Below are 27,117 nucleotides of genomic sequence, written 5' to 3' on the forward strand. Positions count from 1 at the left end.
AGGGTTAGAAATAAAGGAAAAACTGGCAAAATCCTGGAGAGAATAAAAAGCTTTTAACAAAATGCAGATGCCAGCTTCACTCTACTCAGCCAATTTCCCTGAGCTGACGGGGAGTGGGGAGGAGAGAAGGGGTGTTAGTGAGTTCCTGGATCATGCAGTTAAATAGTAGGGAATTGTTACATTGTCAGTATTACTGGCTTTGCTACACACTTGTGGAATTCCCAGACCTTCTCTTGTGGCTCAATCTGAGGTTTGTGTGGGATTGTATTTTGGAGTGGTGGAAGGATGCTCTATGTGGATAAAAGCCCTGTAGGTTGAAATCCTCTCCACATGAGAGAGGCAAGATGGGCAGCAGCTGTGCAATCTTCCTCGGCACCTTGAAAGCTGTCCTAATATACTACATACTTGAGACAGGACTTACTGGAGACAATGTGATCTTTGTGAGGCAAAATACAGGACTATGTAGCACTTTGTGACTCATTCAGACCCCTGAGTATCTCTGCTAATGCTGGGGCAATTAGTGCACATTTTAGGTTAATTTGCCACTTGTATGTGTGTGTGATAAATCTGAGATCTCCTATTCTGTGTAGTGTGCGTGCGTCTGTCTGTTTGATAGAATGAAAGAAAACTTTAGATAGCAGCCAGGTGGAACGGACAGGACCACTTCAGCACCCTTTTACTCCCTTGAGCTTCCTCACCTTGCTCATACAGAGAGCGTGCTCTGAAATGCTGGCTTTCTGGTGTGGGAGGAATTGAGTATTGTCAGAAATGTAGAATGTTAAGCCCGAGTAGAGGGGAACATGCACGTGACCATAAAGAAATGACTTTTATCTCATCTGTAGAAAACAATCTTACATTGAAAGGAAACGGCATAGAGAGAATGCTATACAGCCATATTTATTGTTACTTGTTTTGTTTCAGAGCATACAAGAGCACTTTTCTTAAAGCGCAGTAGCTCCCTGCCTCTGAAAGCCAGGATATCTGTGTTTTAGTTTACATCGTAAAATCTAAAATGGAGGGAGAATCAAACACCCATTCACAGAATTCTTAAATTTAAAAAAAAAGCAATCCACTTGTATTGGGTTGGTGACTTGTGTACTTTGCAATGGTGGGAATGGTGATATATGTTGTTACTCCCCCCCCCTGTATTTAAGAATTGTTCCAAACTGTGCTTTTGTTTTCATATTTTAAATGCTGTACGAAGCACCTACTACCTGATTTTTCCAGAGGCAATGCATATTTGCAAGCTTTTGATTTACACATGTCCTTACTTTGCAACTAATTTTCAGACAGACTTTATTTGCAAAAGTATTTCCAGAATTGGGGTGTACGTCTGCAGCCTTGAAACTGGGTCTGTGCAGGTAAAGGCTTATGCCTGGATGGAGTTCTAAAGGCAGTGGGGCTTTGCACAGAACCGAGGGACAGCTCATTTAGACTGACTTTTATATAGGGTTGGGGCCTAAGTCCCCCATCAAGTGTCTCTGCAAATTTTGAAAGTAAGGAGGAGGAGAGCACGTCCATAAAAATGACTGTTATCAACTACTCTACCTTGGGGTTTGTGGATTTATGTGCTTTAATACTGATGATACATTTTTAGTGAAAAGAGGCTTGTTCTGGATTTAAACCTTCCTTTGCAGTGTTACAGCACACACACTAGGAGCACTGAGCAAACAAGAAGGCCAAACTGAGTAGCCAGTGGATAGGAAGGAAGGTCCAATGATTAGAGTGTTAGTTTTGGACTTGGGATCAATTTTGTTCCTTTCCAGAGTTCCCAAGCAGTCTTGGCCAGTCTGTGCCTTAGTTTCCCAGCCATAAAATGAGACTAATGGGACTTCCCTACCTCACAGATGGTTCCAAAATACATTAACTGTTGTGAGGAGCTTTGAGAGTATAATCAGGGGAGTGTAGAATACCTACCTCTACAACACATAGCATCAGCAGGGCCTGAGGAAACTAAGGCATAGAGCGATGCAGTGACTTACCCATGGTCACTCAGCAGGCCGCTGATGGAGCCAGAAATAGCGCCCTGAGTCTCAACTAAGTGGTCTGCACTCCACAGTACAACTGACAGATACTGTAGTGTCTCTGGCCAAGCAGAGTGAAATGGAAGTAGGCAGCAAGCAGCACAGTAAAGCAAACAGATCTGAAATTTTTTTGCCAAGTGCTTTTCAATAACTTGGAGAAAAACAATTACTAACTATATGGGTTTTTTTTTATCCTGCTAGTGCCTCTTTCATCAAGTGGTGATCTCTGTTCATGGGCCATGGATCCCAAGGATGCGAAGCACAGGATGATGCTGCCTTTTATCCCAGGCCAGCATGATAAGGTTATTGGAAATGAGGATGAAGAAGGTCTCTATGGCTTTTTCTGCATGAGGGGCAATACATCTAATCCTGAAGAAGAGCCTGACTATGCATTAATAGCAGATGAGTGTCTGCTCACCTCAGAAGAACTTTTCCCTGAATGGACAATAAAAGTCAAACCCGGGAGAGTCTTGGAGATTTGTCCAAGTGTTATCATCTTCACTGAGGATTGTGGTTGGAGCAGAGGGAGCATTGTTGGGAGTGAACTTCCTAGCAATGCTAACATATTCATCTTTAATAGCCCTGCTCAGCTGAAATGTGGACCTCTAGGGGAAAGGGAGAGAAGAGATGATACAGCCAGGCAGGATGAACTGCACAGACCAGAACTGAAGAGAGACCAGTGGCTTCTGCACTCTGAGAGCAATAGAGCTGGAAAGTGCATGTGGTCTCATAACTGCCCAAACCCGGACGAAGTGGAGAGATTGCCCTGCTGTATGGTGAGTTCATCTTAGCTTGTTGTCATCTTTGGGGCATAGTCTCAAACAGGGCCAAGTCATACAAAAGTGACTGGTGACTTGGGGTGCGCCTCTGTCATTGGTGCTCACCTTGAGATGCTGAGAGCTGCCTGGTTTTCAGAGAGCAAGTGTACAGCACAAAGGGAGCCGACAGACTTGTCAGGCCCTTGGGCAAGGTGGTATTGGGGAGCTCTGTGCTCACAGAACGGGTATAGCCTTGAGTGGAAGGAGTAGGACTGGGGCAGCCGGCCTTCCGTGCTGCCTGGAGTGTGCTATGTCACCCTACACCTTACCATTCCTCAGAGCCACCTGGTGCGGAGTACTCCAGCAGTGATTCAAAGAGTCCAGGACTCCGAGCTTGGGCCCTTTCGAAGCACCGGGCCCTGGGGCAACTGCCCCCTTTGTCCCCAGTGTCAGCAGACCTGTTCGGCACCTTCTGAAATGTGATCCTCCAGCATGTCTAAAGAGGGTTACCCAAAATCACTAACTGCTTCTGAATGTCTTTTGTCTATTCTGTGTTTCTTAATTTCAGATCTGTGAAGCTGCACAGCTCAACCTCTTTATATGGAGTTGTAACTTTATAACCGTGACTATTCTTGTATTGCTCTACAGTGGTCCTTCTGCATGCAGAAAATTAACTTCCTGTTAATTTGGAGGGTTTGTAGGAAACACTATTTAAAAAAAAAAAAAAAAAACACCACCACCTCCTAATTAATGGGAGGGGAGCCCTGTGCTCAGCTGTTACAGGGCTGGACTGTAGCCTGGCTCCGTGTCTTCTGGGAATGCAAAATCATTTTCTCCCTCTTATCATAACTAAAACCCTGTGGAGCAGAACTTGATGTCAGCTGTTCCACTACAATTCTCCCCCTTACTTTAACCATGTGCTTACTTCCGGGATTGCTGTGGAAAAGGGGTGTGCTCAGCTGCACCATGGGTATATAATAGCGAATAAAACTGGTGCTGAGTCAGTCAGTGGTCAGGGTCTTAGAATAGGCATTGTTCACTTTGCCTAACCCATTCTAAGGATGTGAAAGGTTAACCATTAAGAATCATCCTTAACTGGTAGTGCTTACTGGTTCCAGTTAACTGGTAGGCACTGGAGCAGTTCCCCACCCGTTGTGGGCAGGGGCTGCTCTGATGTCTGCAGTGGGCAGGCTGCTCCAGTCCACTCCCTCTTTAATTGGTTAACTGGTTAAACATCATGTTTAACTGGTTAACCAATTAAATGGGATTTCACATCTCTAATCCCAATTTGTTACTCTATGCTCATTTGAATTGAATGTTCAGCTGTATTCCTTTGCTATAGAGAACTATCTGTCTCTAATATAAGCCTTTCTTGTGCTCATCTCTGAACAGAGTGGTCCTATTTTTTTTTCTTTACAAAAGAGGCAGTAGACTCTGTGTAAACCAGAGCTGGATTGGCCAGGTAACCCGAAGAAAACTGATACCCCAAACCTAGCTGAGTTCAGTTTGACACCTGCCACCTCTTATGCTAAGCAAAAATTTGGATCAAGCTCTGTTATACACTCAGAACAAATGGGTTACCTAGGGGCTGCACAATGAGGCTTACTTAGGGTGACCAGATAGCAAGTGTGAAAAATCAGGATAGGGTAAGGGATAATAGGAGTCTATATAAGACAAAGTCCTGACTATCAGGACTGCCCTTATAAAATCTGATCCTCCTAGATCTGCAGGATAGAGCAACAGAATAGAAGTTGGCAGATCCAGAAACTAGTCCCAGATCTGCTAGGCCTGTAAATCTTCCTGCCTTTTGTTGCTCATTACTGTGGTAGCTTGATCAGATGAAAAAACTGAAGGTGTAACTTACTGCATGTGATACAGCAGGAAAAGGCTGATAATCCGATCAGGGAACTCCTGGCTTTGTCACATGCAGGATAGCCAGCTTCTGCTCTCCCTCATGGGCATGTCCTGTGGCTGGTGTTTGTGGGCTCTTTGAAGCCCTGTTATGCGTCTGAGCAGAGAGCCTGGAATTAGAAGGCTGGGTGTCTCTGGACAAGCATTTTCTTGTTAACATAATGTTCGTGTTTCATATTCTCAGAAGCAGGAGCCAACTTCTCCACGTGGGGATTTCTTAGCTCTCTTGAAAGTTCTGCATCTTTGCACACTGCACAACTGCTGAACTTGCATTTTTGGGTGCAAATGGTTGGTGTCAGCTAATGGCCTAGGCTGAAGGAATGTGTTGGTTGTGGATTAAGCACCATCGCCAAGGAACAGCATTAGATTTCCATGTGAACCTCCCACTTGTACTTGTTGGAGTCGTCATTTTTTTTTTCATATTCATGTCACCGTGTGCGCGTGCGCGTGTGCGTGCGCGTGCGCATGCATGCATGCCCACCCGCCCTCCCTCCCTGCCTTAAATGACATGAGTCCCTTTTGCAGACACTTTGACAATAAGGGCTCTGCCTCAAAGAGCTTTCACACCCTGAAAAACTATATGGGGATGGGAGAAGAGGGAGAGAAACAGCAGAGTGTGTGGTATAGTTGAATGGGAAGAGAATGCGAAAAAGGCAATTAGCCATGCAGTGTGAGTGGAGTGAAAGCAAAACAAGTAACTTTAATAATGTATTACATATCCCTCATTGTGCTTATTGCTTTCCACCGTTCTTTAGTTAAACATTTCCCTCTCTGTATTTACCTAGAGAAAATGGCTTCAACTAGTTATTTTCAGCTCCCTTAAACAGCCTGACTCTAGACCTTTTATGATTTATATTATAGTTGTGCCCCATTGTGCTAGGTGCTATATAAACATATAAGTGTTAGTCCCTGACCCAGCTTCCTTATGACCCAACTACCTGCTGCCCCCATGGATGAGAGCAGGGGAGGGCAATAGCAGATGGGAAAGCAAAGGGCATTCAGGCCTTCACTGTCTTAGTGCTTTTTTTTGTTTCCCTCCTTCAATTGAACTGGAAAACATTTACTTGTCCAGCCCGAGTCTGAAGCTCTGTTTCTCTTGTGGTAAGTAATGCCACCACTCCCATCAAAGGCTGAATATTGATGCCATCAACTCCTACAAGAGACATGCAGAAGTTGAAGTTCAGATCTCAGCAGGCATTGCTGAATTTCCCTTATTTACTGGTTCCTTTCAAGCGCTGTGTTCCTTCAGATTGTGTTACTGGCTTGGGATCATAAACAGATGGTGCAGTCATTTATACAGCATACTTATTTAAAACCTCCCTCTCTCTCCAATTCAGTTCCTCTTTAAGAAAACGAAAAAGGCAGCCAAAAAAGCTGGGATGTGGTTGCTGCATATTTTTTGTTCGGGGCTTCTGAATCCTTTGCAGTAAGGGAGACAGAAGCCCCAAACAATGCAAACTTGTAATCAGCAAAGTAACCGATGTGGCCTGGCATCCTGCCCTCTGTGTAGGAGATTCTGTGGAAGAGGCACCTTGTGAGCAATAGAAGCTCGGGAAGTGTGTTACAGTGGAGAAGAAATTCACTCATTCATGGCTGCTGGACCTGTATTTACCAGCCAGGGGACACTTATGTAAAAGTGGGAGAGGCACTTTTTAAATTTATTTTTTTATCAAGAGCTTAATATAACTTGGTTTTGAAAATTTGGTTTGGTATAAAACTTTGCTGGTGAATTTGAAACTCAGAAGCAAGGTGTGTGTGTGTGGTTTTTTTTTTTTTTTTTTTTAAATCTCCTTTTCATTAGAAACCTTGAGTGCCTGGAGGAAAGCAAAGCAAATAAAGACCCCATATAACTTCACATTATTCCAGGTTTTGAGCAACATTGCTGTTTAAGTCTGAAAAAATCAGAGTAAAGGTTCTTTTCTCAAAATAATAAGGTTTTGTGGTCTATTTATGCTTCTGCTATCTAACTTTAGTTCTTGATTTACTTTGGAGTAGGGAGGTTGCAGGGGACAAAGCCAGCCTAGCCCTTTTCTAGGGTATCTGGGAGTCATTGCATTTCTAAATATAGCCACCAAGTGGCAGCATGAAACCAACAGGTAGTGCCCAGGGGCCTTTCTGACAGCATACCCTCTAGTAAGCTTCAGAGGGGTAGCCAAGTTAGTCTTTCCAGTGCTACTAGACTATTTGTTGTTTAAGTGTTTCCTCTAGTAAGGAAATGCTCTTAGGACATGTAGAAATAACCCGATTTTTGAAGGGGGGGGGGGAGGAGGAGCCATAGGAATGACACAAGTATTTTCAGTAAATAATTAAAAGAATCTGATGCCTGCAGCTCCTACAGATTTTTCTGCTATTTCCTAAGGATGTGAGCAGCAATGCTAATGGCTCAAATTCAGCTCTGGTGTAACTCTTGGCATTGGTGAAGTTGTCCACTTACACCAGAGCTCAATTCTGCTTGATGTTTCTGCAGCTGTCCATTCATCTAGAAGCATATATCTTTATAAATATGTGACACTGCCTAGGTCTTATAAATTAGCCCATCATAAGACGGGATTTTCAGGTCTCTCCTCCATGTCGATCTTTTCTCCCGAGCCTCCAGTCTCTCACTTCGTGTCTCTTTCTCTCTCTCTCTCTCCCTCCTCCTACTGCCTACCCCTCTCTCTCTCAGCTCTCTTCCGCCTTCTCCCTATCTCTCTGTCTCTCTTTCTCTTCTCCCCCTCCTGCCTCTCACTCTCTCTCCGCTCTCCTCTGTCTCCGTCAGGGATGCACGCTTGTCCAGGCCCCGCCCCCTGGCCGTGTACGTCACCGCCCCGTCCCCCTTCGCCTTCCGCTGTGGCGCTCGGCTGACTTCTGCGCTGCTCAGCGAGGCTTTTGCAGGGGAGCAAGCAGACCAAGTGTCCGTTTGGGCTCCCCCTCAGTGGCCCGGCTGGGCGGCGCAGAAGTCAGCTGAGCGCCATGGCAGGAGGCGAAGGGAGATGTGAAGGGGGCGGGGCGATGACATACACGCCAAATGGCCACTTGTGCTGCTTGTTCCCCTGCGGCGGCCCGACTGAGCGGCGCAGAAGTCAGCCGAGTGCCATGGCGGGAGGCGAAGAATGTGACTCGGGCAACAGTGCTCCCCAGAGGGAACAGCCACCATTTCAGGCAACAGTGTCCCTCAGAGTGAATTATGTGGGTTCATTTTAGATTCTGCTTTTTGGGATGCTCCTGAAAGCAAAAGGCTGCTAGCAAGAAAAGCAGAAAGGGGAGCAGGTGCCATAAAAGTTTCAAGTCTCTGCTCCTAGGCCTCAATCTTGACCTGCAGGTCCCTGTTATATCCTGGTCCTTCCTGACACTACCTGCAACTTTGTTGGTGCACCTCACTTGTCACCTGCAGTCCTCTGTTACCCCAGTCCTGTGTTCTCCAATTAATTAATATATTAATATTCGATCCTATCTGACCAAAGCTCCTCAAGTTTTCAAGCACTGAGAGAGAGTGATTATGTGGATTATTGCTTGTAGGGTTTCATGATTAAACTTCCAAAGTCTTGACTTAGCTCAATAGATCTAATATGGATTCTCTGAATGCAGACTGTTCACTGTTTCATTCAAAATTCTAGTCAGAGATGTGGCTAGGATTTTCTCAGCACATTAGAACTAAGTGTTATAATGTATAAGTAGGTAGATAATGTGTTTGTTCCAGCTTTCATGAGCAATGACATGGAATAAACATATCTTTGTTCCCTGTGTCTTTGTAGTGGATGAGACTGTTTTGGCCATTGGAGGTATGAGGCCATGGGTTGGCAGGGACAGCCATCCTGTCATTGACTAAAGGGATTCTGTGCACTATGCATGTGTTTCCTGTGTTTATATGTTTTATGTCACTTTAACCTTTCCCGCATTATGCTCAGCCAGAACTGCCAGATGTCCATGGTTTTCTAGCATGGTTTGAGATTCCCAGCTATCTCCTTTGGTTTTTTTTTCCCTACTTTGTCAAAGCTCTGGAGCTGTAGAGCTGTGCTGGAGCAAATTGGAATGGGCACAAAGGGAATCTGTACCTTTATTAAGTGTACTTCCTGAGGCTGAGTTTTTATTTAAAGCCTTGGCATTGGGGAAAATCATTCTAGAGATGCAGTTTGCAGGACAGAGTTAAGCTATACTCTAGGACTGGGTTAGTTATTGGGCTGTAAATAGCGCAGGATTTCCTCTATATGTTTGCCATGTGAGCCATGCTGCTATTGCTAATAATAAGAGATTCTAATAATTCTTTGCCCTTCTATGGCAGTGCTCTGGTAAGGATTTCCTAACACCTGGTAAACATTAACTAAACCTCCCAACACACTCCTGAGCAATTATGTTATCCTGTTTTTAAGGCAAGCAGATTTTAAAAAATCACCTGTAAATGTCCTATTTCCCTGGTTTTGCTGCTTTCTGATGCATAAAATGTGTGTGTTCCGTATTTGTTTTAATGTTTTTTAAGTGTTGACTTATTTTTTTTTAGTGTGATCGATTTTCTTTTTCTCCCCCTGAAGGTCTCATTTGGATGTGGACTGGGAGTTGTCATAGGTTTCAGTTGATAGGTGTGATAATCTTTAACAAAGAGAGCTTTCTTCCAACTGTTTGTAACGTATTCTAGCTAGAGACGTTGCAAGAAAACGAGACTGTTTAATACCCTTCAATTTAAGTTTAACAGAACTAAAATACACCTGCCTTCTATGTCCATTAAGAGTTACATCTTTGTTATCTGGTATTACGAATCTAATTTCCCAGTTATCCATAGAGTCCTTCAGAAAAAGATTAATTGAATTTTGTAAGGCTTAATACCAAAAACAAGCTACATTGTGATTTGTCATTCATCATGAAGGAGCATAATTGTCAAGTTATTTTTAATATGGACAAACGGGGCGCACAGAAAGGTAAAGTGACTTGATCAAGGTCACATACTCGGTCGGTGGCAGAGTGGGGAGCAGAACTCAAGAATCCTGAGTTCAGGTGTCCTCTTTTAACTACTCGGTGATACTGCCTACCTATAAAAAGAGGAATTGGACTGAGAGGAATGAGGTATGGTGCCTCAACATGAACACTTTTATGATTGGCTGGTCATTTGAAGAAGTGGCCAGTCCACAAAAGCTCATAATACCATCTACATGTTTTGTTAGTCTTTAAAGTGCTACTAAACTATTATTTTTTTACATTTTACTTTTCTGATTGTTTGAAGGGTTTTTTTTTTGACCAGGGAGACTGTGAGCAAAGCCGCGGAGCACGCCCGCAGGGGGACAGCTCAAGCGCGCCCGGGCTGTCCCGCTGCGGGCGTGCTCCAAGGCTTTGCTCCCCGTCTCCCTGCAGACCAGGGAAACGGGGAGCAAAGCCGCGGAGCACGCCCGCAGGGGGAAAGCGCGGCGCGTCTGGACTCTCCCGCTGCCCGCGTGCTCTGCGGCTTTGCTCCGTGTCTCCCAGGTCAGCAAAGCCCACCCCCGTCTCCCTGGTCTGCTGGGGGGGGGGGGTGCAGCTAGTGCCCCCCCCCCCAGCAGACCAGGCTTTTCTTGCCTACCCCTGGGGTAGAGCAGCTGGGGGCTGCCGGGTTGGTCCCGCAGCGCTGCTCCGGACCAACCCGGCAGCACCCCAGCTGCTCTGCCCCAGGAGTCCTGATTCAGCCGCTGCTGGTCAGTTTCAGCAGCAGCTGAATCAGGACGCCTGGGGCAGAGCAGCTGGGGTGCTGCTGGGTTGCTCCAGTAGCGCCGAGGAGCTGCGCTACTGGAGCAACCCAGCAGCACCCCAGCTGCTCTGCCCCAGACGTCCCCAAGTCAGCCGCTGCTGAAACTGACCAGCGGCTGACTACAGGAAGCCCGAGGCAGAGTTGCTCTGCCCCAGGCTTCCTGGAATCAGCCGCTGATCAGTTTCAGCAGCAGCTGACTTGGGGACGCCTGGGTTTCTTAAGTTGAATCTGTATGTAAGTCAGAACTGGCATCCAGATTCAGCCGTGGTTGAAACTGATCAGTTTCAGCAGCGGCTGACGCCAGTTCCGACTTACATACGGATTCAACTTAAGAACAAACCTACAGTCCCTATCTTGTACGTAACCCGGGGACTGCCTGTAGTGATATTTTCAAGATCAAAAAGAGAGACGTTCTTATGGCAGAAATGTTTGGGGTCAGAAAACAGTCATTCAAAATACAAAGTACACTTTTTTCTATAAAGTATGTGGGTGTTCTTGCTGACAGTTTCTGATTCGACAGTGACACATGCCTGTTTCTCAGAGTGGAGGATATTTTTTCTCATAGTCACAGTATTTTCAATGAGCTTATCGTAAAATTTTGAACAAGTTGTCATTAATGTTCATGCTGAGCAAAAGAGCAGCTGTGGGAGTGTGTCTGCTCACTTGACACTGTCCATCACCCTTCATGCTTGCTGCACTATCCTATTTGTTCTTGCTAAACACAGAGCTATTTCTACATGGCGTAGCAATGTGTTGAGAACAAACTTTTTGTAGTTATTTCAAACAACTAATTATTTCAGAGGAGTAGCCGTGTTAGTCTGAATCTGCAAAAGCGGCGAGATGCATCTGACGAAGTGGGTCTTTGCCCACAAAAGCTTATGCTCCTACACTTCAGTTAGTCTATAAGGTGCCACAGGACTCCTTGCCGCTTTTTCAAACAAACCGTTCTGATTGAGTAAATGAAAATCTGAGACTTTCAGCTATTCTTAGTTATTTCTTGGACACCAGGACATCATTTGAAAAGCCAGGCTTCTCCTAGAAATGGGCCATAGGATTACTTTACTCGTGTGCAGTTTGGGCCACTGCACAAGCTTCAAAATTCCCTTGATTCTGCATCTCTCTGTAAATGAGGCTTAAATGTCTAAAATTGGTCACTCAAAAATAGGGCATTTTAATTAGTGGCTGTTTGAAGAATGAGATTTTTTTAATGTATTTTCCTTAGTTTCCCTATCTTTAATTTTAATAAAACATTCCCCTACCACATGGAGTGAAGAGCGTAAAGCTTTAGTTCATTAATATTTCCAAAGCACTTTGAGATCCTAGCTAAAAAGGGCAAGTTGCAATAAAAAAACAGGTTGTTAATGTTGGTGACTATTTTGTAAGTACTGTATATGGATGCTTTGGTATGTACGGCATGCGCTATTGGAGTAGTCTAAGCCAAGTGAGCTAAGCACTTACCAAAACAAAGCAATAATAAATAGAAACCTGTATAAAAGATGTGGTTCTTGCTTCTTTGTCAGAGAGCAGTGTGCCACTGCATACACATTGATGTGCCCACCACAGCTGGCTTCTGGTGTCTCTCTTCTGCCTCCATCCCATTCTCCTGTGTTGTGGCCCTGTGCTGATCTGGTTGAAAGAGGAGATTGCTTGCAGGTGAGAGTGATTCATGAGCTGCTACTGCTACACCTGCTGCTGTCCTGTAAGGATTGAGTTACTGTAACTTAAAGGTAGCTTGTGTAAATATTAATGCAGGAAGGCTTGGGGACCTTGTCTCCATGCTGTGGGAGCCTGGGGTCTGATTATCCATAAAGTAGATGAATGTGCTGCTGTGCTCCACTTCTAGGGAGCTGTGTTTGTGGCATGATGAACATATGAAAGTTCTATCCAAGGTTCTTGTTGGCTCAGATGCCATTTTTGTGGGTTGCCTGCTGATTGGACGTGCACCAAGTGCTAGCTGGATATGCTGCATTGGACAAAGTGTAAAGTAAAATCCAAAGTAATCACCCTTCTGCCCCCAGGCATGTGTGCATAAAGTCAGAGTTATTGCAGTCAATTGAAATATTGGCGTTGTTTGTTGAGAGAAGTCTGGGGGATCAGCAAATGAGATTCTGGGGACAATGACTAGAGAGGGGTAGGAACAAAGCAATTGTTCTGTGCCGGCATTAGCTCAGATACTGAAAAGAGGGTACAGAAATTAGCACTAATTCTTCTAGTAAGTGCTCTTGCATCTATAATGTCCAGATCAGTGGGCACTTGGGAGCTTAGTTTAATGTCTCACCCAGCCAGAGCTGTAACATATTCCACCATATCATATGACTGTCTTGTGGCTGCATGGAAGAGGTTAACATATGTATGATATAAATAAAGACTGGATCTTCCTTTGACCCTTCGGGTCACCCTCTGGCCAAAAGCCAGGCCATTGGTATGTACTGTATTCAGTCTATTTTCTACAGCTCCCTGATGGTTCAGTGAAGCTGTTTTCACCCATCATGTCACTCTCCGTGTATGCTGTACACTGGAAGCAAAAAAATGACTCTGCAAAAGGCTTGCAATGAGAGCCATGTGGGGCATGTGTGTGCCCTCCCTCAGAAAATCCAGAACAGTGGAATTAATACAGCATGTTACAGAAGGCAAATCATAACCTTTGTGGAAGTTTTCTGTATTTACTTTTGCTTTCCCCCCCCGGCAAGGGCTGGAGAAGAAAGGTGTTTCAAAATAAGGGAACCGTTTTCAGAATCAAAAACTTTTTTTAGTGTTGCAAAATACTTCTAAAAAGAGAGCAGTATAAATGTTTAATTGCTGAACATGTTGATCACTTACTAAAATGCTTGCAATTTTATTGAATTCACTTTTTTTCTGTGCCAGACTATGAAAATTGTAGTCATGTAGACTTAAATTTGTGGCCCTTACTGATGCAAAACTCTCTCTGTTGAAGTTTTTATGGGTTTCCTGACTAATAACTATGGGATTATGTTTTATAGATCTCAGAGAAATAGAGCAAGAACAGACCGATATAGATGCATGAGTGTTTATTTCGTAGCATCATAAATGGTCTCTTTAGTTTAAACTTGACACAAATTTCATTTCTATATAACTTCAGTAGTCAGTTTCTTGCTGTGTTTTAGCTAGCTGACCAGCAACCCAGGCCTCAGTGAGTCACTTAGCAAGTCACTTGCTAGTCACTTAGCAAGCTTCATCGTGAGAGAATTCAGGCTTTTTCCTCCTCCCTAATGATTTGTGCTAATTAAAGCAAATCTGTCTTTTGTGAGAAAAGATTCTTAATTTTTCCTGCTGTGTAGAAGTTTGTTTTGGATTGGCTCTCTCTTCCCCCCTCCGACCTTCTCCCCCCCCAGCTTTGAATGCTTCAGACAGGGGAAATAGGCTTTGCTCAACCTTTCCAAATGAATTCTCTTTTTGGTTGAGCTCTAGAATGGAAAATTTCAGTGTAAAGGGAGTATGTTTTCAACATTTGAAACTGGAGATATCATGGGACTTGCCAATGCTATAAACAAATAGCGAGTGAGAGCACAGTGCCGTGCTCTTCGCTTAGCTCCATCTATGTGAGCCTTTTAAAAAAAAAAAAAAAAAAAAAAAAAGGATTACTTGGTTGTAACTGGGGGCCAAGTCCCTGGACTTTTCCTAGTCAGCTCTTTGTGAGGGATTCTCAAGGTTAAATCCTCTGTCTCAGAGGCTTGCATCTAAAGTGAAATAGTCTGAGCCAGAAAAATGTTTCTCTATACCACAGGAGCTGACATGTGGAGGTTAAGTAATTGTTTATTTTATTTTTAACTTGCCCAGCAAAAGATGCTTTTCCTTTGTAGAATTTGGTTTTCACTTGCAGAAATAGTAGTGCCTTGAGGCGCACACATGTCTTCAGCAACCTCCTCATGCTGAACAGCGCATGAGAAAGCATGCTGCAGAGAGCTGCTTGGCTTTGTAAACCACACCTGACTCAAGCAAGTCAGAATCTGCATGGAAGAAACAGCAATTACATAATACTCTTGGCTCCTGATGCTACAGAGCAACCTGCTGGTAATGATGTTTTGTTTCCTTATTTGAAATATAAAACAAAATAAAATCAACTGGTCACTGGGTGACAGTGTTCAGGAGAGATTGGATTTACCAGATGGATGGAGAGGCTATTCTGGGGCGCTGTATTCATGCATGCTGATCTTCTCTCTGCTATTCCAGAGCACATCTGCTAAAGCATCTTCAGCACCCCTTGCTTCTCCAGTCATAGTCACTGCCTCCTTACCCTGCAAGCACACCTTGTTGTAGGGATGTAAAATCCAATTCAATTAGCTAGCCGTTTAAACATTGTTTAACTGGTTAATTACTCAACCGGGATCCCACAGGTGGGGGCTGCTTCAGCTGGGCTAGGCCATCAGTTAACCAGTTACTGATAAGCATCAACCAGTAAAGGTGATACTTACCAGTTAACTGGTTATATCCCTACCTTGCTGCTCTGCTAACATGCTTCACTTCTGACCTCCAGATCATAAGCTTACACGCTAGTAGTTTTTGAAGCAAGTTCCTTTGTTGAACATCATACTATTTCTTTCACCCTGTTGCCATTTCCAGCAGTCTAACACAAAGGGCTGTTTTGTGGAACAGTGTCAAATTAAAGAACTGGACTATTTGCTGCATGAATTAAATGTGACCTATTGACAAGGTCAGAATATTTTTCCCTTGTTTGGTCATAATAAGAGTTCATTTGGCATATTAATAGACTGCTCATCCTCCTTCAAAGCAGGCATGGAAACTACCCAATTGGAAATAACTCCCTATACCACTTAATGGTCTTTCCCATTGTCCTCCCATGTCAAATTCAGCTGTTTTGGCTCAGGGCCTTGTATAAGTAACTGTCTGTATTGAACTTGACAGGGCTGTTTCTTTAACAATTTATCATCTTATGGTGTCTGTTTCAGTGTCTCCTACGTTCAGTAATATGAAGTAGAAATCCCAAGAAATTACACATTTATTAGTGAGAAATTATTATTTTCATAATAGCTCAGCCAGTTCAGCACAGTAGCCCAGGTATTGGTGCCAGTAGTGTACCTGCATTGCTATAAATCAGTAGTGGTTTTTAACCCTTTTTCATTTAGGACCCCTAGAATATTTTGCATGGAGATCCAGACCTCATTGGAAAACGAACCTGTGGTCTGCGGACACCTTCGATAGATGTCTTAGACTGAAAACTGACCAAATACAATTCATTTACAAATGTTGCAGGTGCTCAGCATAGTGTTTGATGCAGTATGACAAAAGGTGCTTGCTACTTTGTGGGCTTGTGGTAACAGCATGTCTGGGTTGTGCCCTGTACTTGGGGATATTCACATATTTTCGATTGATCAGAAAACTGGAATGCCCTTTTTGGGATCTGAAACTATTTTCATAGTCACCTTCTGTGAACACCTTATTCAGACATAGTCTCTCTAAGGGTCTGTAGACCCCAAGATGAAAATCACTGCTGTAGAAGACTCATGTTAGAGAGCAAAGTGGAGGAACATGGGAACCATATAGCGTGTTGACGTTAGTTTGGGCATTTGCTTTTGAAGTTTAAAATACACCTTTTTAAAACTCTGTTGTGTGAAAATGGCCTGATATAAAGCCTATGGGACCATGGGGCTTCTCCAAAGTTGGGAGGGGGGCATGTTTGATTACTGATGAAAAAGAAAATGGAAGGAGGAGTGCAGTGAAAGTCAGTCCAGGAGTAAGTGGAGGGTCTATTCATTCTGTGTGTCTGGGTTGGGAAAAAATCTTACCTCTCTGGCTATTTGGCCCCTCACCTTTAGAGGCTGGCATCGCCTCTAAAGGTCTGAATAAGCAGTGCTGGGAGGAAACCTGGTATGTTTTGGTTCCATTTTGTTGTAGGTTTCACAAATCTTTTCCAGGAACAATTGGGTGTGTTAGACCCATTGGATAAATCTAATTGGCACTGGAAGAAAGTAGGGGAAATTTAGAATAAAATGTAACCAGAGTGACCATGATACATAGGGAAAATTGGGGGGAAAATTTTGTACTCAAATTGAAGACACTGTTCTCCAATTTGTTTCCCTCAGCAAGGCATAGTCCAAGCATTTCATATACAGTAAAACTCCAATAGTCCGGCATCCAATAGTCCGGCACTCCTGATAGTCCGGCATCAAAATGGCAAGAGCCTAGTGAGTGAGCTTCAGCAAAAAATGAGTCACACGGTAACAGCAGCAGCAGCTGAACTGAGCAAAAAGGGTAAAAAAGGCTTAAAAAAAGAAAACATTACAGTATACTGTATACAGTATGTACAATAAAAAGGGTTAAATACACTTTATATACATTATATAATGTATACAGTATATATATAACCAGTTTATAGTACCTCCTGATAGTCCGGCATATCTGATAATCCGGCACCACTTAGGTCCCATAGGTTCCGGATTATCGGAAGTCTACTGTAATATTGAGTGGATCTGCCTTGAGTGCATGCTTAATGGAGACAGCAGGCTGAGTTGTGACCCCTTGAAGGCGCAGCACACCTGGTTGTGTTACTGCTGGAGGGCTTGGCTTATTGGTGTGCAGTGTGGCTCTGCACTTTACTGAGGCTCTAATGATGCATGGGTATGAAACCTCAACCAAGATGTGCATCTGTGGGGGAAGGAGGAATTCAGATAGACACTTAAAGATGCCACACGTTGTGTGATTCAGTTCCTCTTGCACGTGCTCTCAGAGGAGCTGAGGTTCCTACGTTGCTGCACTCTTTAGCCAGCCAAATGCTTCCAAATTATATTGCATCCCTCACAATGCCTTGGGTATCCAAGCCTGTGGGAGTGGAGAGCATATTCTTTTCCACTCTCCAAACAAGGCTCTTGGACTTTGCAGGATGATCAGCTGCTGGGTTCAGAAAGTTCATTCTGAGAGACAATTAGAAACTCCTGTGTTGGTTGCTGTGATGCAGTACTCTGAATTTCATGGGGCAGCACAGCACATGCGCCCATCGTACTCCTGTTAAGCAGTGGCGGTGAAGCAGTAGGCGGTTGGCTGGCTCATCTGATTGTGGAGGACCATATGATCCAAGAACATTTGTGGCAAGCACAGGCTGAGCGTACTGAATCACCCAGCAATTGCATTGCTGTATTGTGGGGGGTGGTTGTGCTCAAGATGTCTGAAATCAGATGCTGAAACAGGAAGAATTTCAGTTTTCTCATGTACCAATGGGTTTTACATGGATCTTCCACTTCCACACCACTTGTGCCCGTCAATGAGGGGAGCCTACATAGATTTGGACCGCATTGTAGATCTCCATTCCTGTCAGTTTCCATGACTTTCTGATCTGCTTGTTACTCTGGACTTGCTGTTGCTGAGAGCCGTGTTTCTGGGATGTTGAAATCCGTCCTGGAAATGGTAGCTTTGGGGAATGCCATTCATGTTGTTAGTTTGTGCCCTTGACTTGCTGATAGATATTGGGGGCACACAGCCTGAAAGTGGAAACACTGAGTTGGCAGGGACTCTGTCTCTTTTCTCTATCCAATCCTCTCAGTTCTGAGAGATTTTTTTTGTGTGCAGAATGAGTTGGTGGCTCCGTCTATTTCCCAGCACACAGGTGCCCCCTTGGAGAGAAAAGAGAGTAGACTGGGGTAGGGAACCTAAGGCCCGGAGGCTAGATGTGACCCCTGGCTTGCCTGGATCTGGCCCCCGAGGCTCAGAGTTCCTGCCCAGCATTTGGAAGCCCCCACTGTCATAGGGGGCAGGGCACCCCACAGGTTGGAGCTGCTCTGGCATCTCAGAAGAGCAGCCCCTGCCTGTGGGGCACCCGGGCTCGCCGGGATGCCGGAGCAGCCCCTGTGTGCAGTGGGTACCCCACGGGGCTGGACCAGATCCCTGCCCCCACAAGTTAACCTTAACTGGCAAGCCTCACCTGTTAAGGTTGAAGTTTACCAGTTAATTGATTAAACTTTTACATCCCTATTAGACCATGGAAGTTGAACTACCCTTTTGCCCCTAATCTTTGGGCAGCTAAAAATTTACCCCTCTCCAATTTCATTTGCTGCTACGTGTCCTAGCAGCACATGACAAGGTCATCTCTTTGGCCCATGCTTTCCAGTTTATCAAGCATGTTCAAGGAGCACCTCTTGCCATTTCCCGGGGAGGGTCTGGTACAGATGGGAGACAGTGATCCAGCACAGAACAAGTTAAGTACTTTCTCTGAAAAGGCATTTTCTCTAGAAACTGGTGGCATTTCTTGTGGGCAGCAGGTTTCATGCGCCTCCTTTTCCCCCCACGGCCTCACCCTCCATTGCTCTGCTTCCAGTGCTGCGGCACCAGCATGTCAATTCAGCCCTATTAAAATAAAAGGGTTACTGTTCCCTCTATGCTAATGGGCTGAGTGCCTGCTCTACAAGTAGCCACTCTCTGCTGACCTCGGGGAAATGTCTGTGCACAGCAGAAAGTGGAAAATCACTGCATGTTAATGACTTGCTGGAGCTGCTACCGAGGAACACTGAGCCCAATGTTTACACTCCTTCAGCCACTCCATGTTCATCAACAGCACTGGGGCTGATCCTCAGGAGAAGCTCCAGCAGGTGTCAGCCTTGACAGCCATAGACTGAGGCTGGAAGGCTGCCAGCCTGTGATTTGTTGTTAATACCCTGCCTGAATGCTGTGGAGCAATAGCAGTGATAATAATAGCCCATCAATGGGACATGAATAGCTCACTGGCGACAGGCCTGCTTAGAGGCAACATCAGACCTTATGGCTGGTGAGTTGTTGCACAAATATGCTGTACCTGTCAACAAAAAATACCACTCAACAGTGTAAACATGGCAGAAAGGGATGGTAGGTTTACTTGCAGTATATGATACAGCCATTAAATATCTTTGTGCTCTATATAGTTCTAGACTGGATGCAATCCCTGATAAATGTGGGGACAAAGCTGGAAGTTGATCTGTGTGGGAACGTCTGAGTTTGAGTCTACAGTTGGTAGTTTTTCTTTAAGGCTTCCTATGTATGATGAATTCAGATTTTTATCTAGCCTTAGGGAACTTCTGAATACACATAGGCTGCGTCTACACTGGCAAGATTTTCCGCAAAAGCAGCTGCTTTTTGCAGAAAAACTTGCCAGCTGTCTACACTGGCCGCTTGAATTTCCGCAAGAACACTGACGATCTTATGTAAGATTGTCAGTGTTCTTGCAGAAATTCTATGCTGCTCCCGTTCGGGCAAAAGCCCTCTTGCGCAAATGCTTTTGCGCATGAGGGCCAGTGTAAACAACGCGGTATTGTTTTGTGCAAAAAAGCCCCGATCGCGAAAATGGTGATCGGGGCTTTCTTGTGCAAAACCGTGTCTAAATTGGCACCGATGCTTTTCCGCAAAAAGTGCTTTTGCGGAAAAGCGTCCGTGCCAATCTAGATGCTCTTTTCCGCAAATGCTTTTAATGGGAAAAACTTTTCTGTTAAAAGCATTTGCGGAAAATCATGCCAGTCTAGATGTAGCCATAGTATTTCTCACCATCAGTAGAGATGATTTAGATGGGTGTGATAAGGAGATCTTCATGTAATGGGAAGTACCCACCAATGGAGGTGGTATGTACAGACTTCAACCAGTCATCTGCTTCTGTTGCCATGCTTTCAACAGATGTAACGTGGGCTGTCAGTATCTGAGAGTGTCATTCTAATTTGCCGAGAATCTCCCAATTTGAAAGATTGAGGGATTCCCCCAACTGGACAGAATTTAACTGTCTAAATGCCAAATGAGAATTGGGATTAGGGTGTCTCTTGTTGGCTGAATGATTTGGGGATGACTTAAATTTTCTGGATACAGAGTTGCGTAGATGTACAGGTAGGCAATTGCCTCTGCCTTTCAATTGCTGTGAACTGAGAGAGACAGGACTTCCTCCTGTTTGCACTGAGCTTTGGAGTGGAAGCAGGAACAGGACTTGAACCCACCTATGAAACTAGCAAAAGTTAAAGGGTTGGATCTTGCCTTTTCTTGTGAAGTGTATGCTGGAGCAGACCTGTACCCTTCCTCTTAGCTTAGTGTCTCTCCCCCTACTATGAAGGAGTTTTCTGCCCTCCCGTGGGGAGAGTTGCAGTGTCACTTGATCATTATTAATGTTCAGCTGAAGTATTACTTGCTTGATGATATTTTGCATATGTTAACTGGAAAGCCACCATTAATAAACCTCTGAATGGCACTTTGTCATCCAAGTGTAGTGCAGCCATTAACTCGAATTAAAAGAGGAACAAAGCCAAGAGAGAAACAGGGTAGGAGGCAGCACAGAATTATCTTTCAGGAAAGTGTTGTCCCTGTGGAAAACTAACTCAGCCCTGGTGACCTGCGAAAAAGAAATGATGGTGAATATGCTGTCTGTGACAGGCAGCGAGAGCTGCGGAGTGTGTTCTGCAAGCATACTTGCACACATGATCCTTTGCCTCGCTCCCCCCACCCCCGGTTCTTCTAATGCGGTGGTTTGCAAACTACGGGTTGTGACCCAGTACTGGGTTGTGGAATGTCAAGCACTGTGTCATTGCTGCAGGATAATCAGATCACCAGTGAGTACTAAGGCCTGTCCTGGCACTGCAGACTGTGCTCTACCCAGAAATGGCCGGCAATAGGCCGGCTTCTAGGTGAGGAGGGGACCACACATGGTCCCGCACACTGCCTTTGCCCTGAGCACTAACTCTGCACTCCTGTTGGCTGGGAACATGCTGCTGGCTGCTTCTGGGGTGCAGCATGGTTTGTGGTGCCAGGAGAGACAGGAATTCTGCCGTAGCACCTCCGCTGCAACGCTGACTAGAGCCTCTCAAAAGGTTGTATCTAGACTACATCCCACTGTTGCCAGAGGGATGTAAATCAGGCATACTGACATTGCAGATGAAGCGGGGATTTAAATCTCCTGCACTTCATTTGAATAAAAATGGCCATCACGTTTTGCCGAGTCAGCAGTTTGTTGGCAAAAAGCAGCTAAGATGGAGATCGGGCGACAAAGAAAGCCTTTGTCGGTCGATCCTGTAAACCTCGTTTTATGAGGCATAAGGGATCGAGTGACAAAGGTTTTCTTTGTCTCCCAATCCCCGTCTTGATAGCCGCTTTTTGCTAACTTTTTGTAACAAACTGCTGACTCGGCAGAAAGCGGTGGCCATTTTTATTCAAATGAAGCGCGGGAGATTTAAATCCCCACTTCATTTGCAATGTCGGTATGTCTAATTTACATCCCTCTGGCAACAGTGGGATGTAGTCTAGACAAACGCAAGGGAAGCCCTTCCTGCCACTGCTGTAACACTCCCAATGCTTTCATCCTCAGACCCACTCTGGAGCCCATACTCTAGTTAAATTATGTTGGATTGTGGGCATCCATGATTTTCTTTAACTTGGTCATACGAAAAAAAGTTTGAAAACCATTGTTCTAGTGTACCTGACCTGCAACAGCTTCTATAAGCCAAACCTTGGGCTTCTCACACAATTCTGTCCACACTGCTAATCCAGATCACCTCCTATTGCTAAATACTCTGAGGTTACTGGTGACTAGCAGCATTTTTGAGGGGTTACTCTGACAAGAAAATAGTCTGGATTGAATAAGGATTATTCGAGTAAGTGGAGAAGGGAATGAGCCAGGAGAGGTGAATTTTATAATCCTGATGCCACAGTCCTGAATGATTTGGAAACAGGCATGTTTCCTGCCTGCTTCCCCACCGAAGAAAAATGCTTGAGAGTCCCCAGTATAAAAATTCCAGCCTTTCAGGCGAGGCTAGATGGATCATGAAGGCCTAGACCCTTTCAAGGTACATCTGTATAGTCTGCAGCAAGGGAGCCCCTAAGCCTGGGTCAGCAGATGTGACACAGGCTCTGACTGTAGGTGGGGAGGTTGGGCTCTGGAGTCTGCAGGGCAAAGTAAAAGTACTGTCTCCATGGCTGTTTTAAGCATGGAGTGCCAGCCCCTGTCTGTTGATCAGACAAGACAGTTCACTGCTCTGAGGTGCTGCTGGCTGTGTAGACATACCGGGGGTCTCCCACTGTTGTCTTGTGCACTTAGCTCCCATGTGTGAGGCATGTGGGTGAATGGTCCCTGTGCAGGATAGCCTGTGGCTGCTGTGGGAGGCAAAATTAAAATAGTTGTCTCGGCTATGGAGCTGTGGAATAGAAGAAAAGGACAAAATGTGCCAGGTTAGCACTCAGGGTGTGTTATCACTTAGGCCTGGCTGGCCTGGCAGTGCTGAGCCACAGAGCACCACAATGGAGGTGGAGCCAATACCAAGGCTGGGTCCAGAATGTGAGCTAATTATCCCTAGGAACAGCAAGTGGGGAGCTGGTGGGGGGAGTGGGCACTGACATCATCTTTGTGCTTGCCAGAATCAGATCCTCTCCCACTGTGATCCTGGTCCTCAGACTCTTCCTGTAGGATGTTCCCCTGGGGTGCAGCCCAGAATCCTGGGCCCTCATATTCTGGCAGAGGGCTGCCTCTGTCCAGCTGGCCCTGTGCTATGCAAGACCTGCATCTGGCCCAGTTCTCATGAAGGGTCTTGTTCCCCTCCCCTGGCTCCGTCTGGTGGTTTTGTTCAGTACTTGTAAAAGCAAGAGTGTGTTCAAGGCCTGGACCACAGCTGAGTGCACGCAGGGCTACACAACCTTCTGGGTGGGAGGGACATGGCATCAAGTGCTAGCTCACCTTTCAGATGCTGTGGTGATTCGAAGGCAGGGTTGGGCAAACTTTTTGGCCCGAGGACAACATCTTGGTATGGAAATTGTGTGGAGGGCCAGGAATGCTCACAAAATTGGGGGTTACCCTTTGAGAGGTGGTGAGGGCTTCAGCTGTGGGTGTGGGTTTGGGGGCTGGGCCAGAAATGGGGATGTGTGGCATAGGAAGGAGATCAGGATTGGGGTATGAGATTTGAGGTAAAGGGACGGTTCTGGGGTAGAGCTAGGGATGAGGGACTTGGGGTACAGCAGCACACTCTGGTCTAAGGCCAAGGGGTTCAGAGCCTGTGAGGGGGGGTCAGTGCTGGAGTAGTAGGTTGGGTCAGAATCAGACCCAGATTGGGGGGTGAGGGCTCTGGCTGAAGGTGCAGGCTCTAGGTAAGTATGTAATAGTATAACCGCATAAATGGTTAACTGATAAGCTCATGCTTATCATTTACTATAATGGTTACATACAGGCTCCCAGGGAGCTGGCTGCCATGCCACACTTCTGACTTTGTGTCGGAGTCCCCAGTGTGGGGTGGCAGCTGGTTCTCTGGGAGCAGGGCTGCAGGCAGGAGCTGATGTACACTGGGAGCCAGCTTAAAAGCCAGCTTCTGGCATGCACCGCGCCCGGGGAGCCAGCTGTTGCCTTGCGCTACAGGCTCTGCAGTATATGTTTTATACTGCAGAGTCCACAATGCATAATTGTGTAATCACTGAGATTTTCAATGGTTACCTAGTTAACTGCTTTTTAACATCTCTAGCTCTGGGGTGGGGCTGAGATGAGGGTTTGGGATGGAGGAGGGAGCTCAGTGCTGAGGCAGAGGTTTGGGATGGTGGGAGGGATGGCAGGGTTCAGACTGTAGGTGGTGCTGCTTCCAGGAGATGCTTGAAATAAGCATTATTTCTCCCCTCTGGTTCCTAGGTGGAGGTATGGACAGGGTGTGTCTGTGTACTGCCCTGTCCGCAGGAACTGCTCCCACTGGCTGTGTTTCCCAGCAGTGGGAGTTGCAGAGCTGGCACTTGGGGCAGGCCATCATGCTGCAGGAGCCCCCTGGCTGCCGCTCTGCATGGGAGCCAGTGGGAAGACATGTCTCTGGTTCTGGGAGCTGTGTGGATCAACAGCATGCATGGAGTAGAGCAGAACAAGCCCTCAACCCTATTCCCAGGTGGCATATTAAGGGTCAGATTAAAAGGTCTGATGGGCCGGGCCAGACGAGATGCTGCCTGGGGGCCACCCCTCTTCTAAGGACGTATATTTTATCCTCCCTCTCTTCTGTCTGTCTCCCTTCTCAGTTGTGGGGTGGCCTCTCACTGCAGTAATTGAAGGTCTGGCCGGGGCAGTTCTAAGGTCACTGGGGTTGGAGCCTCAAGTCTCATGGCAATAGGTTCCAGATCTTGGAAATTTATTTGCCCAGGAGTCTAGTTCACCACAGTGTCTTGTCATGCAAAGGATCCAGGTTCCCTTCCTGCGGTCGGGGCCAGTTCCTTTCCCTCCAGGCTGATGATGGGAGAATAGCAGGGGCAGCATACTGAGATGCTATTGGACTGGGGCTTTGCATTGAGCCACCACATGGCTGGTACTTGGGGGATTGCCAGGCTCCAGCCCTCCTCAACTGGTTGCCATCAACTGGGCCCATTGTGGGACTATAATAAGATCCTAGAAGTGTTGTTTTCTCCAGCTCCAGTAAAAAAAAAATGCAAATGCAGAAAACGATGAGGAAGCCTGGAAAACAGATTGCAGGGAGCAAACTAGTGCTACACTCCCAGTACCTCAGGATGGACTCTGAGACCTGCCAGGGCTTTCCCACTTCTCACATACAGCCTTGCAACTGGCATGCACACATAGAGATGAGCTCCCATGCACCCCAGCTTGTCCCTGTGTTTCAGTCTCTGGCCCATTCAGGCCGTGGTCTTCACTACTTCTGTTGACAAGGATCAATTAGTGCAGAGCAGGAGGGTAAGTTTTGTTAGTTTCTTGGCTACTCTTCTTGGCACTGCTCTTGTTCTTGTTCCTCAGCATGAGTGATGATCTTGGGGTTGTCATGGTGCCCAAGGCAGTAGCAGGCTCAGTGCCACTCATCCAGACAAAGAAAACGGAGTCTGAAGGGAGCCAGTGAGTAGAAAGTAGCTGGCTGAAGCACTTTACAGCCAATTTCCCATTAGATTCCTACTAGCTCCAAGGCTAGACTGCCTTATATTACTTTAGCCTTTCTGATGTGCCCAGCCCGTGCAATCTGTTCCCTGGGTGATCAACAGCACTCTTGCACACTTGTCAGAGGTTTCAGATGTTGCGTATAGCTTCCACTGGGTTTTTTAAATGTAGATGGGCTCTTATTCACACAGAGCTGGGTAAACTGCTTACAGCGCACAGCCTGGGGCCTGATATTGCATGAGTGCCAGGGGTCTGTGCATGTGGAGTTTAATGTAGAACTGGGCCTTTTGTTGGCAAATTCATCCCTGTTTGTGTTTGAGACTCATTTGTCAATTAACATTTTATTGTCTAACCATTGGTCTGTTGGTCTCTTGTTTGTTGAAACATATCTCAACCAGTGGGTGGCTCCCCACCTATTCACCAAGACCATTACTTTACCTTGGGTTTGCAGTTCAGAATTTCTGCTGTGATTGGGCACGTATGTCACTAGATGGTGTTTCTTCTCCCAGGTTCACGAGGAGGCTTGTGGTGCAAATGGCTGTTTTGCACTATCCCGTGAAAGCCGTGCTAAGTTGGAATTTCCACTGGAATCCAGCCTTTTTCTTTGTAGTGAGGGCTGGGACCTGGTTGCAGCAACATCTGTATGGTCAAAAGCCAGTTTGCTCCTCGGGTAGGCTGTAGTCCACAATGGGTCTAATTTGGTTTAGAATCCATTGCAGACTAATATGCATTGGTGTGGACAAGAAGCTGCCATACTCAACTTGTGGATAGGCAGCTAAATCAGGTGGTACAAATCATTGCAGGAACTTAAAAATAAACACTTCAGTCATGGCTTTCTGTGTTAGCGAACCCCGAATCCCTCCACTGTCTGTGGAGGTGTAGCCACGGCATGAGAACTTAAAGGTGCTGAAGGCTACCCAGAACTTTCCATCCAGCAGGTTATGGATGATGAAACCAACAGTGCCTGACATTGCAAAAAACACTCTGGATTACATTTTATATCTCTGGAGCTGACCAAGGAAGGCCAAGTGTCTGGACCTCATCTGCCATTCCCTCCAATCACATTATTGACACCCCTTCCCTCTCCCCCCCCACCTCCCATTTTAACCTGCCATGCAGACTTTGGACTAAACTGAACTGCATCTGACCCACCTATGGAAAGTGTGGCTACTTGATGCACATGTAGAAAATCCAAGACTCTTTTGGGTAACTGGTGAGAAAATCAAACACATCATAAAGTAGTACCCCGTATATGAATTCAAAGGTAAACTGGATGATATCCACTGGGCCTCCTTTGTGACATTGATATGGCTTGTGGATCTACAACTGCATCTATAGATTGCTACTCTGCATATGCATATATGTGAGAGAGACAAATACGTGCATGAGTGTTTATGGCAGTTTTACAGTGAGTTTCCTTGCGAACAAATGGCTGCTCACACAAACATCTGCAGAAAGTGAATGAGTTATGAATACTGTCCAAATGAGTTCTTGGATTGCATTTTTTTCCCCTATGATATCAACCCAGCTCTGGTAACAATCACAAGCTTGCTTTGCTGCTGCCAAACGTACTGCTGAGCAATTGAATTCCTCCTTGTGTTATGGAGCCTTCACTGCAATTGGCAAACCTGAGATATTAAAGGGTGTGGGGTGATCAGTGGCAAAAAGGTTAATCTAGAGTGCTGTTTTATTCTCAGTGGGGAAAATATTGAAAGCCCTTGTGTGGGGCTAATGAGCGAAGAAAGGAGAGTGGGGGGGGGGGTTGTATTGAAAATTTAAACCTCGTGGGGTTTGGATCTCCAATGCCCTGTATGTCTTTACGCTGAAAGTCTTATTTCTTATGCTTTGTAGTTTCTCCTTTCTTTCTCTTGCTCTCTCTGGCTGCCTGGGGATGGAAATGTGGAATGCTGAATGGTGCATTAAAGA

At 45.6% G+C, this 27,117-nt stretch overlaps 1 protein-coding gene across 4 annotated transcripts in view; it reads left to right on the top strand.

The window, feature by feature from the left end:
- The window catches only part of STARD8 (StAR related lipid transfer domain containing 8), a 159,234-nt gene that overhangs the window by 2,948 nt on the left and 129,169 nt on the right, over positions 1-27,117 (top strand). For all 4 annotated transcript variants that reach the window (XM_075940810.2, XM_075940809.2, XM_089781627.1 and 1 more), the window contains one exon: positions 2,226-2,800. In XM_075940810.2, coding sequence (XP_075796925.2) covers positions 2,264-2,800 — 537 coding nt within the window. In that variant the 5' untranslated portion in view covers positions 2,226-2,263. The remainder of the gene's footprint in view (positions 1-2,225; positions 2,801-27,117) is intronic.

Source organism: Pelodiscus sinensis, chromosome 13, assembly GCF_052426305.1.
Source record: "Pelodiscus sinensis isolate ZL-2025 chromosome 13, ASM5242630v1, whole genome shotgun sequence".
NCBI lineage: Eukaryota > Metazoa > Chordata > Testudines > Trionychidae > Pelodiscus > Pelodiscus sinensis.